Source organism: Lepisma saccharinum, chromosome 28 (assembly GCF_977018435.1).
Source record: "Lepisma saccharinum chromosome 28, izLepSacc3.1, whole genome shotgun sequence".
Lineage (NCBI taxonomy): Eukaryota > Metazoa > Arthropoda > Insecta > Zygentoma > Lepismatidae > Lepisma > Lepisma saccharinum.
The window spans coordinates 3,424,444-3,437,138 of NC_139256.1; the positions used below are offsets into that span (position 1 = coordinate 3,424,444).

General features: G+C 41.9%; 1 protein-coding gene across 1 annotated transcript in view; it reads right to left on the minus strand.

The window, feature by feature from the left end:
• LOC145980641 (tetratricopeptide repeat protein 27) overlaps positions 1-12,695 on the minus strand; it is an 85,437-nt gene that overhangs the window by 48,238 nt on the left and 24,504 nt on the right. Inside the window, exon 6 of the mRNA XM_083113676.1 lies at positions 2,507-2,619. Within this exon, the coding sequence (XP_082969802.1) occupies positions 2,507-2,619 (113 nt within the window). The remainder of the gene's footprint in view (positions 1-2,506; positions 2,620-12,695) is intronic.

A 12,695-nucleotide genomic window follows, 5' to 3' on the forward strand; every position in this document is an offset into this window, starting at 1 on the left:
TATGACACGTTTTTCATGCATTTTATGCAAAATTCTACAATTCACATGTGCCATGCCTTCGGATCATGCATACGCTGTTTTGGGATCAGGAAAAAACCAATTAAACATGGAGACAACAAGACAAAAAGTAAACAAACTTTTCCAATTCGAAAATTATATCCTTAATGGCAAATATGGTTTATCCATTTGTTGCTAATCACTGACATGTCCAAGATTCAAAGAGATTTTAAAATCTAAGCAAGAATTTTTTGACAAAAGAAAACATGTGACCAAACACTCGCCACTAGAAAAATCACAGTTCACCACTTATTTGCCAGGTCCTGTTGATTAAGTTTCTCCACAGACTCTCAGAAACCTACAGCATCATTTTCCACAGTATTTATGAAGTACTGGAAAGTAGAACTTCCCATTTTGTGATTTTTTTGTCATCACAATTTCTACAATTGAATTTCACTTTAAACTGTATATTTAGTCCCAATTAGCCAATCAGCATAAAATGAACTGAAAACAAGCTTTATGAAACTGCACATTTTCACATATCAAAATGGTAGATCGTTATTTACTCTCACCTTAATGGACGATTTAATGTTGGATTTAGGAGTATTCTCGATGTCAACACTCACTCCTCCAAAAGTTTTCCCCTTGAATAATGTCTTTTTAATCAGTCTCAGTGACCATCCCTACAGTGAGCACTTTTTTTTTCTTCTTCACATATGGTTCTGAAGAAAAGCGGATGCGAATTAAATTTACAGTTTTGCTTATCAGAAGACGCAGAACATGAAGTTATTTTAACTCTTGTTTTTCTTTCTGGAGATCAAATTTCATTATCCTCAAATCAAAACAGCTTTGAGATATTCAAAACAATAACTTTTTCCTTCACGCTGGATGAGTCATTGCCGTTAGCAAGCAAGAGCTTTGCAGACGCTAGACAAAACACTGGCACCAGCTGCATCGTAAAAACAAGGAGGCCAGCTGGAAGTTCGAGCAACAGGTGGCAGAAGAGAAAAATTCCAGCATTTTAAAGATAACGCAACTGTCGAAGACGGAACTTTTAACAGCAGAGTAAATAAGAAAGAAATGACCCATGCTTTACGTTTTACCATGCAACAGTCAATAATACGGGCAATATTTCCTATGCAGAAAAAAAATAGGACCTGAATTCTGCAATTATTAACATTGCCATGCACACCAGTGTCGGAGATTGAGCTGGGGAAAGGGGGGGAGGGTCACTTTTTCATTTACTTGTTCTATGGTTTTTGTTCGTTTTCAAGAATATATCCAGAACTGGTTGCCCCATTTAAGATGTCAAAGGAAAGGAAGAGGGGTGGGTCCACTTCCAACCTCGCCTGTAATCAGCCCGTGTGCACACACGAGCAAGAAAATCAAAGTTGAAACAATCGGCATCCCCCCCCCCCCCCCGTTTGCTGACAGGAAAAGAGGGAGAAGTCAGTCAAACAAACGGAACACTTTTTTGGCAGATATTACTACATCGACACAATTAGGAAAACGTATGAAGTGGGAAACGGGAGTTATGATGCACGTAAGATCAAAGTACACTTTTGTGGAAACCTGGATGACAACGCATTAAGCAGGTTGACGATCTTTTCGCCTATGTGGTTTTGATTATCTCTAACAGTTTCGCTTTTTTATGAAGTGTTGCAGGGAACAAAGAACACATTTTGAATGAAAGCGGTTACCGGAAGTTGTCGGCTACAAGGCCAAGAGTTGCTCACTCACGGGAACCTGCTGAACTCTAGGTCAGACTTTCAGGCACCACGCGTGTGTATTTTGGAACATTCCTGCGATCTTATCTCTCAAAGTGGTATATTTATCGATGAAAGAGCTTGACCTGCCATACACATTGGCAAAGACTGCAAGTCCAGCAGTCATTTCGGGCTGATCCTCCCCCCTCCCCTGCGAGTTTTCAGCAGCTCTTAGGACAAGGAAACAAGTCAAGGTCGATTTAAAATAACATCCAAGTATATTCGTCTTCTCTTCTCGTGTATCCAAGAGAGCAAGCGTGGCAAAACAAGCCTGGCACGTTGGGTAGCGGCCGTCGGATGCAGGGTAACATTGATGCACTTGAGGGAGGGGAGGGCAGAGGTCAAATGCTATTGGATATCATTCAAGCATGTTGTGGTGGTGTCTCTTTTTAGTTCAGACCTAATTGTGAGCGGTAGAGTGCTCGTGAAGGGAATGAGTGAAAAAATACCAACGCATTTTTCGGCCGATTTCCTTCAATTTTTCAACTTTTTTCTAAATTTTTCACGGTTTCCGGGAAAAGGGTCGTTACTTCGAGAGGGTCATTATATCCGGGGTCGTAGAATCGAGAGTTGACTGTATAAATTTGCTTCGTTTAATAATATCAAAATTAAATATTCCTTATTTATGCTTACTGTGTCTATTGTCCTTGACATGATGACCAAAATTATACCGTAACTTTTCTCCAATTTCAACACACATATCAAATACGAGTAAAAGGGATAGATAAAATGTTAAAACTCACTAGATTCCTAAGACTATGGCTTGCTCCAAGGAACTAAGAAGTGGATATGTCTGCTCTTCTTCATTTTTAAACTTAATTTGATTTAAAAGCAAATCATCATCAAGTTTCAAATCCTGAAAGATAAGAAAGAACAGTCATTACAATTCTTTGCACTGATCACCAAACTAATATTCTAGCATTTTAATTTTGAATCTTCATCCAATACTACAGGATGCACTTAGAGGTAAACAACTAAAAAGGTTTACTGACTTTATAACCATTCTTGAGGCAAGTGTGGTGTTGATCTCTGCTCTGTGTGTCAATGAGAATGGTATTATGACAGTAAATAATTTCTTACGTCACATGCTGGCAACATATTTGTTAAAAACAACAAAAAACACAAATAGCACGATGAAAAAACACTTTAGATGTACTTCCAAGAAGAACAAAAACTTCTAAAGTGTTTCCATTTTTAAGGAATGACATTGGATCAAATTGGTATCACCTCAGCTCTTCCAAGAACAACAACAACTCCTAAAGTGTCCTTTATCATGCTGTTTGTGTATTTTTTGTTGTTTTTAACAAGTATGGTATTGTAGACAGTAGGGCAAGAGTGGTGATGTAAAGTCTGATCCTTGCTCAACACCAATCGATGTCAGCTCCAACTTGGCAGGAAGTTGCACTGATTTGGAGTCATGCACCTATCAGTATTGTGCTGGGCAGAGCGGTAGCGAAGGGTTAAGAATATTCAGAGCATGAGACTCCCAGGGTTCATTCTTCTCCGCTGTCACTCCGACCAGGCACTGGGAAAGGGTAGCTGCCATTCACTATTACTATTGTTGGTAAAAAGAATAAAAATAAATAGCTGTGAATTTATACTATAATCTATTCTAGAATTAAATAAACAAAATCAATAGGTACAACTCTCCCACCCATTTTTTGTTTACATAAACTAAAACCCCATTGGCCAAGAAAAAAAATTGAAATAGCTATTTGAAATTTTGAGTTTAGTTCAGTTCGTGCACGTTCCAGATTCAACTAGATAAATTTTAGGTCCACACGCTTAACTTCACATTTTCTCAGTCCGTGAGGGTCTAGTAGACGCGGGGCGATAGTAAGAAATGCCACTGGCACTACTGAAGTCGGGCTTCACTTACTTGTCTGGATCAGCTATCTCCCCTCGGCGTAGCACAACTCAATGGAAGATGAGTCCTCCCATCCACTGTACTTGTGTTCTATCCACTTCACCACAGGACACAAAGGACAACGAAAGTTCTTCTCCTTCCCTCACTTAACACAATTTCACAATCCTCCTCTCGTCAGATCTCAAAACACACTCTCTTGGAAAACGCACGTTTTTCTCTTCCAACACAATTTTCTTAAAGAAGGGGAAGAGATAGCCAATCAGTTCGTCAGTTTTATCGCCCTTTGGCTCCTCTGTCGTCCCTTGGACCAATGGTCACCCGTCTTTCATGGTTCCAATTAACATGTTGCACAAAAAGAAGAAGAAAAAAGTCACTTCTTGGAGACCCCTCTTTTCACAACACACACAACTGCCAACTCGTGTCCTTATTTACCCCTAACTGTTCCTGTATAAAATCTATGTTGAAGCTATTGCACTCTATTATTCCATGTATAAAAACTCATCACGCCTATGCAATGGATAGAGGATCCGATTATTAATTATTTGAACAAAATTATGACAATGTAAAGTTTAGTTAATTATATGGGGGTTTGGTTATGCTGGATTCTGGGGTGTCGCTGGAATGTAGGAGTTGGGGTAGCCGTACGGCCTCTCTGTCTCCTGGGTCGGCAAAGAAAAAAAAACAAGAAACGGTCGGCTAAGAAAAACGAAGAGAAAAAAAAATGATGGGCTTGCCAATGGAAAGAAAATACGAAAAATCAATAGCATAATCTACTAATAATAACAAAATAAAGGTGCGCAGTACAGATGCCCCCCCATGCGAGCATACGTAGAGGGACGTGGGTTCGCATGGAAGTAGTACGCGCTGAAGTGATATAAAATGTTATGTAAAACGACAATAAAAACATTATGTTTGAAAATTTACAAAGATTATGTACTTATACAGCATCAGGCCACAAAACTATACTATTTCTATGTGCTGCGCTGCTCGCTACGACCTATCAATATAGTAAATTATGCTGGTTATAATATCCAATGAACGATTACATACATATTTATATTAATTTTCTTGCAATACTAACATGAATACAAATTATTACTTATTTCAACTTGTGCAACATTTCCTTTTAAAACAAAATATAAACGAGACATCGACATTACTTAAAAATATTATAAAACGAACATAAAATATGATTGATTTCAATTATCTATGCCACTATTAATTAAGTCTTATACATTCAAACCTTCATGACAATTGCTACATTTTATATAAAAAAAAACAACAACATAAGTTCACATAGTTTTGATATCGTGCCTATTTATCTTCCTGGTCTCTGTCATCTTCCTTCCAGGTGATGTAGGGCCTGAGGTTACTGGTGTTATGAATCCCCATGTCTCTTCCTGTTTTGACATCCTGGAGCGAGTACACATTCTGCCCCGTAACCTTCGCCACCTTGTATGGGCCCGTATACAGGTGAACAAACTTCTTGCATATGCCCTTTTGGGGGTCAGATACAGGGAATGTCTTCTTCAATACTAAGTCACCCTCTGAGAAGACAGTAAGTTTTCCCTTGTCGTATCTGGCCTTCCTCTTCGCAGCTGCTTTCGTGAGGTTGCCTCTAGCAAGTTCGAGTTTAAGCTGGTAATCTCGTTCCTCTGACAGTCTGGGTAGCTTGAATAGCCTCATCAGCTTTTGCTTAGGACTCCGACCATGGAAAAGCTCATATGCTGAAAACCCGGTCTCCTCTCTGTGCGCCAGGTTCAAATATTTGACCACATCTCCCACGTGTTCTGGCCACTTTTTGTGGTTTTCACTGCTGTATGCCCTGAAGAGTCGTGACAACTCACGCATAGATCTCTCCACAGGGTTGCTTTTCGGCGATTTCACACTAATAAACTTCACCTCGATTCCCTTTTGTTCCAGCGTTTCTCTCCATTTCTTGCTTGTGAATTGCGTCCCTTTGTCGGTCAGCACTGCCTGTAAATTCGGACACATCAAAAGGAATTCGTTAATCAGTTTGTTCAGGGTAGCATTTGTGGTGGCCCTTTTTATGCAGTATACCACTAAGAACTTGCTAAAAACATCCTGCACAACAAAACAGTATTGTAATCCGTACTTAGCCACCGGCAGCGGACCATACAAGTCACAACTGATTAGCTCACCAGGTGTTCTGGCTAGAACTGGGAACATTTCACCTTTTACTTTAGCTTGTACGGCTTTTGTCCTTTGACACATATCACACGCGTTTACGTAAGCTCGTACTTGCTTTCTTAACGCCTTCCACGTAAAGAATTCAGTGATTGCCATTAGTGTTTTCTTTTGACCAAAGTGCCCTAGTCCATGAAAATATTGAATGACCTTCTCAGTCAGTGACCTCGGCGTGCAAATTTTGAGTGCCCCCCCTTCACTTTTACACAGGACATCATCTTTTAATTGGTATTTTTCTCTGTACTCTGTTGTGTCTCCATTCGTTTCGCCTTGTTCCAACTTTTGTATTATTTCTAATAACTCAGGATCCCTTCTTTGCATGTTTGCGACATCATGCATTCCACGAATCAAATCATCAGGTGGTCGTGACAAAATCGCAGCGACTATTTCACATGGCAGTTCTGCGTCATCCTGCCTATCATTCGGTTTGCTCCACGGGTAACGGCTGAAATAATCCGCCATATTCGAGCTTCCCTTGATATACTCAATCAAGTAATCAAAATTCTCCAGCAGCATGAGCCACCTGCTCACTCTTGCATTCGTGATGCGACACCTCAACATAAACTTCAATGCTTGGTGATCGGTTCTTATAATAACCGGCAATCCCCAGACATACACTGCGAATTTCTGTAGCCCAAATAGAATGCTAAGCAGCTCGCGTTCAGTAATGTTGTATCCGCGCTCAGCTTGATTCAACACACGGCTGGCGCACCCAACGATCCTAGGGTTGCCCTCGCTGTCCCTTTGATACAGAATAGCAGCAATGCTTTTCCCCGAGGCGTCACTCTCGAGGAAAAAGGGGGCTTCTTTCATCGGGTGCTTGAGCATTACATTCTTCATGAAAGCCTCTTTAATGGCAAGCCAGGCCTTTTCTTGTTCTGGTCCCCACACGAACCTTGCACCCTTCCTCAATAGTGCTACCAGTGGCACCGTGAACTCGGCGTACCTGTACTGAAAGGCTCGATAGTAATTAAAGAATCCTAAGGCTGATCTTAACTGTTTCACATTTCGAGGCGCCTGCATGTCGTGAATGGTTTGCAGCTTTTCCGGATCCTTGCATATGCCCTCCGGACTTAAAACAAAGCCAAGTAATTGAACTCTCTTCCTTACAAACTTGCATTTCTTTAGCTTTAGTGTTAGTCCTGCTTCCTTTATCTTCCTCAACACCACTTCCAAGTGTTGCAAGTGAGACTCAAACGTATCGCTGGCCACACAAATGTCATCGCAGAAGTACTCGCAAAACGGTTGCACCTCGCTGCCAAGAACCATCTTCAAACACCTCACCGCTCCACTCATGGATGTCTTCAGGCCAAAAGGTAGCCGCGAAAAACAATAACACCGACCTTCATGTACAAAGCCTAAATAACGTTGGTGTTCATCCTTCACTTTTATTTGCCAGAAAAATGACGTAATATCAATGCACGTCACATACGGTTTTCCTTCACACTTCTGTAGAATCTCGAGGGGTGAAGGAGGGCTGTCATATTGTGATAAAACGCTCTTGTTACAAAATCTTAGGTCGAGACATACTCTGACCTCGTTCGAGCCCCGCTTCGGCACTATAATCAGCGGCGATATGTAAGGCGTGTCACTCGGACGTATTATACCCCATTTCAACATATTTTGTATCTGTTGCCTAACTTGATCTCTCACTTTTATTGGTATTGGGTAGATCTTTTGTGCGAACGGCTCTTCGCTGGTCATGGCAATGGAGTGCTCATATCCTGCAACTAGTCCAGGTTCTTCACTGAAAACGTTCATGTGCCGACAGAGGAGTTCCTTCAACTCTGTTTTCTGCACATTTGTCAAACCATCGGCAAGCTGCACGTGCTGTTGCATATCTTCCAGGGTAGCGCAATCCTGGCGTTCCTTCGAGATTGGCTGCCTATTTTCCACCGGGCGAATATCATTATGGCTGAAACTTTTGCCCAGGATATTTAAATCTGCCACTACGCTTAAATTGCACAGTTCTCTGCACACATCGCTGTTTTCCTCTACCACGAATGGGGCTTCCACACATTGTCCATCTCTCTTCATAACCAGCATGCTCGCTGCATAATTAATATTCGCGTGATATTCTTGTAACACGTCGCTGCCAATAAGGAAGGGTCTTACGAGTGCCTTCACAATTAGGCAATCTATTTCAAATTCTGCCCCCGATATGTTTACCTTTAGCATCGCTTGGGCGATAATCTTGCTGGACTTGTTTCCAAAAGCCGACACCACTCGTAAATCACCCACCTTCAGGAATGGAATAAGCGGATTTTCCTTCATTAATTCTTGCCAGAGGTCTTCACTCAGAACCGTCGCCGTGGACCCGGAATCTACCAAAACCTTGCAGGGTCTCCCCTCAACCAATATTTCTATTTCAGGCAAACGTGTTTGTTTCACTTTTCGTTTTGTGACGTCATCAACCTGGAGGTCATCAAAAATGGTGCAAATAGCATTGCCGTTGACGGGTTCCTTACTCTTATCATTGTCGGTCGGAAGATAATCTGAATTAGATATCTCATATTCCTTCACCTGCGTTTCACATTCATTTTCATTTAATCTGTCTAATTGGTCGCTTCTCCCTCCGTCCTCTCTATTTCCATCCGAGGTGCTGGAGATGATAGGCAGCGTGTTGTTCTCTCCAGCAGCCATAAATCAGGCGTGGAGTGGCGGGGTTTCGTCTTCGACCAAAACCTCGTTAGCTTCGAAGCCTGAATCTCGATTGTGAAGACCGCGGCCTCCCTGAGCCGGTCGTCCCCTTCCACCGGGGGGTGGCCATGCACTCTGCCCCCCTCTCCTTCCTCGGTTGTCAGACTCCGCCGTCCTGTCCTGGCCGTAGCGCCTGGGTCTGGGGCCATTGTTGGATCGGTCGGTGTGGTAACCCCCGTCTGCCCCCCTCCTTGGGTCATTGTTTTGACGTGCAGAAGTCTGCAACTGGTTCACCTGTCGCGGCCTCCTCTGTGCCTCCCGCGGGGGCAACGTCACCTGTATTTCTCGCAACAGATTAAGCATTTGCGGCACCGTCTCGACTTTCACACCCAGCAAACACCGCTGTACGTTCCATGGAAATTGGCGTGTGGCTACCTTTACTAAAATCTTCTCCTCAATAGGATCGTCAAGAATTGAGTTCTTTTCCACAAGTTTGGTAAAATATTCGGAGATGGATTGATTTCCGCCTTGATTGTAACGCCCGGAGAAGATCTCGGCTCGGACGCGAAGCATTGTGTCCTGGCTCAGGTATTCCTCCTTGAACTTGGCCACAAACGTTGTGAAGTCTGGCACCGTGCTGTTAACGGCATTGAACCAGGAACCCGCAGCTCCCTTTAGTGACAGACTTGCGACCTGGAGTTGCTGTTTCTGCGGTATTTGCGACAGGGCAAAGTATGTTTTTAAATCATTCAGATACTGATGAGCTTTCAGTTCACTGTCGCCCCCTGAGAAGACCGGAAGTTGTAGTTCACGTGGCTGGAATATGTGAAACTGTTGCCTTCCCGCAACCAACTGAGATTGACCCTGCTCTACATTCATGTGCGAACTTGCACTGCCCCCGTTCGCCCCTCCACTGTACTCTCCGATGTTTGCAGTATCTGCGCGTGCCTGTTCTTGACGGTCACTTCGGATCGAAACAGTTTCTTGTTGCAATGCTGACATTTTGTTTCGCAAATCAGTAATTTCTTCCCGAAAGTGAGTGCGTTGAATCTGGCTTTCCTCGCGAAAATCTCGGACCAACTCTTCTCTTATCCGACGAAACTCGCTGTCAACACGTCTTTTTTCTGATGCAGAACTCCGTTGAAACGTGGCTCAAACGTCCGCTTGGTCACTCTTTATCTCTTCGAGAGCTTTCTCCATATCATTTTGACCTCCTTTTAACTCTTCCACATCCCTTCGAAGACTGCTAGTTTCGGCTCGGATCTCATTTTGTTCTTCCGTCAGCTCTTTGACTTTCTGTTCTCTGTCATCCAACCGGTCGCACATCTCCTTCCGAAATTCTGCGAACATATTTCGAATTTCATTAAGAATACTAACGTTGCTTGCCGAACTATTGCTGCAAGTGCAATTGCAACATTGTTCCTCTTGTCTGTTCATGTTTTCTGGGTTCTGAACTACTTGCCCCTGAAAAGTGCTGTGGTCGAGAATGGATGAAGCTTCAACGGAACCCACATTTCCCTCTGTTCCAGCCGACTGAATGGACTCGCTTTCCTTACGCTGCTGCTTTGTTGTGCGTTTCTCGGCCTCTGGAGAGTAGTAATATGCCGGTCTTCTTGTTCTCTCTCTCAAACTTTTATTCATTTTGACACTTTATCTATTGAAATACCACAATAGTTCTAATTCTTATTAAAATATCATGCAACACAAATACAAAAAAAAATAAATCAAAATACCATCTGTTCTACCGTTGACAAGCCATATCATCCCCTTTTCTTTTCAACTACCATGCAACATACGAATGTAAACAACAAGAAGGATTCGATGACGAAAAAAAAAGAAAGAAGAAAAAAAAAGGCAGAAAAAAAATGACCGGGCGCGTGAATTTACCCGCGGAACCAGGGGAAAGAGAGGCCCTGAGCGGAGGGTTTAGAGAAAGAGGAGGGGGTGGGCTGGTCATAAAGCAAAGCTGCTCTCCCTTACAGTGTTGCCTCCTAAATCTTTTAAGCAAACAAAAGCACCCTCGATCCTTTGCATCGGCGATCGGGTCGGCCATAGTTTCAACTTCAGACAGCTTCCAAAAGTATTTCCCTTTTCCCTTACAAAACTTTACTTTACACAACAGTGGCATTTAAAATATTTAAGCATACGTACATCTTGGATTCTTTCAATTAATCTTAACTGATTAAAATGCCCCATAGGTGGTCGCCATCTGTGCTGGGCAGAGCGGTAGCAAAGGGTTAAGAATATTCAGAGCATGAGACTCCCAGGGTTCATTCTTCTCCGCTGCCACTCCGACCAGGCACTGGGAAAGGGTAGCTGCTATTCACTATTACTATTGTTGGTAAAAAGAATAAAAATAAATAGCTGTGAATTTATACTATAATCTATTCTAGAATTAAATAAACAAAATCAATAGGTACAACTCTCCCACCCATTTTTTGTTTACATAAACTAAAACCCCATTGGCCAAGAAAAAAAATTGAAATAGCTATTTGAAATTTTGAGTTTAGTTCAGTTCGTGCACGTTCCAGATTCAACTAGATAAATTTTAGGTCCACACGCTTAACTTCACATTTTCTCAGTCCGTGAGGGTCTAGTAGACGCGGGGCGATAGTAAGAAATGCCACTGGCACTACTGAAGTCGGGCTTCACTTACTTGTCTGGATCAGCTATCTCCCCTCGGCGTAGCACAACTCAATGGAAGATGAGTCCTCCCATCCACTGTACTTGTGTTCTATCCACTTCACCACAGGACACAAAGGACAACGAAAGTTCTTCTCCTTCCCTCACTTAACACAATTTCACAATCCTCCTCTCGTCAGATCTCAAAACACACTCTCTTGGAAAACGCACGTTTTTCTCTTCCAACACAATTTTCTTAAAGAAGGGGAAGAGATAGCCAATCAGTTCGTCAGTTTTATCGCCCTTTGGCTCCTCTGTCGTCCCTTGGACCAATGGTCACCCGTCTTTCATGGTTCCAATTAACATGTTGCACAAAAAGAAGAAGAAAAAAGTCACTTCTTGGAGACCCCTCTTTTCACAACACACACAACTGCCAACTCGTGTCCTTATTTACCCCTAACTGTTCCTGTATAAAATCTATGTTGAAGCTATTGCACTCTATTATTCCATGTATAAAAACTCATCACGCCTATGCAATGGATAGAGGATCCGATTATTAATTATTTGAACAAAATTATGACAATGTAAAGTTTAGTTAATTATATGGGGGTTTGGTTATGCTGGATTCTGGGGTGTCGCTGGAATGTAGGAGTTGGGGTAGCCGTACGGCCTCTCTGTCTCCTGGGTCGGCAAAGAAAAAAAAAACAAGAAACGGTCAGCTAAGAAAAACGAAGAGAAAAAAAAAATGATGGGCTTGCCAATGGAAAGAAAATACGAAAAATCAATAGCATAATCTACTAATAATAACAAAATAAAGGTGCGCAGTACAGTATAAAAGGTAAAGGTGCAACATCTCAGGCCTCATTTTTTTCATTGGCAGTGGACATATGAGTGAACTACAGTACACTGATCTGTAGCTGTTACAGTGGAGCTGAAGCTGCAGCAAGTTGAGCGAGTTGTCAAATTGCCTATCTGGTTTCAACTTTCCCTGTATTAATCCTTGTGGACAATTAAAATGTGTTAACACCTCTGCCATTTCTATAACAAAATACACAGCTCCCAGTATGGTCTCTATAGTCCAGAAGTACCGTATTTACTCATGTATAATGTGCACTTTTTTCCACAATTTTTGCCCCCAAAAACTGTGGTGTGTATTATGCACGAAATAATTCCGACACCAACATGAAACCGTACAGGGTCTTTCCATTATTTTGGGACACTTGCATTGATTTTTCATGTTTACGGAACCCATCATGTTATATATCGTTGTAAAGCTTGAATCCTGCAGTTTCTGAATATGGAAACAGTGCTCTATACAAGATAACGACACTAATGTGAAATGCGGTTCAAATAAGTTCATCAAAAAATTAAGAAACGTTCTGATTTTTATGGTACTTTGGATGAAAGAAAACATAAGGAAAAATATAATAAAAATTAAAATGTATTTCTGGCCAAATAATATGACGTACATGGAGTGTGTAATTTCCTTAATGGAAGAAATCTTGTGCTGCTAACTGCTATTTGGAAGGTCCTGAAAGTGCCTCGTACAAATGTTACATCAGTCATGGAAAGAAAAAGTATATATTTTGAAAAAG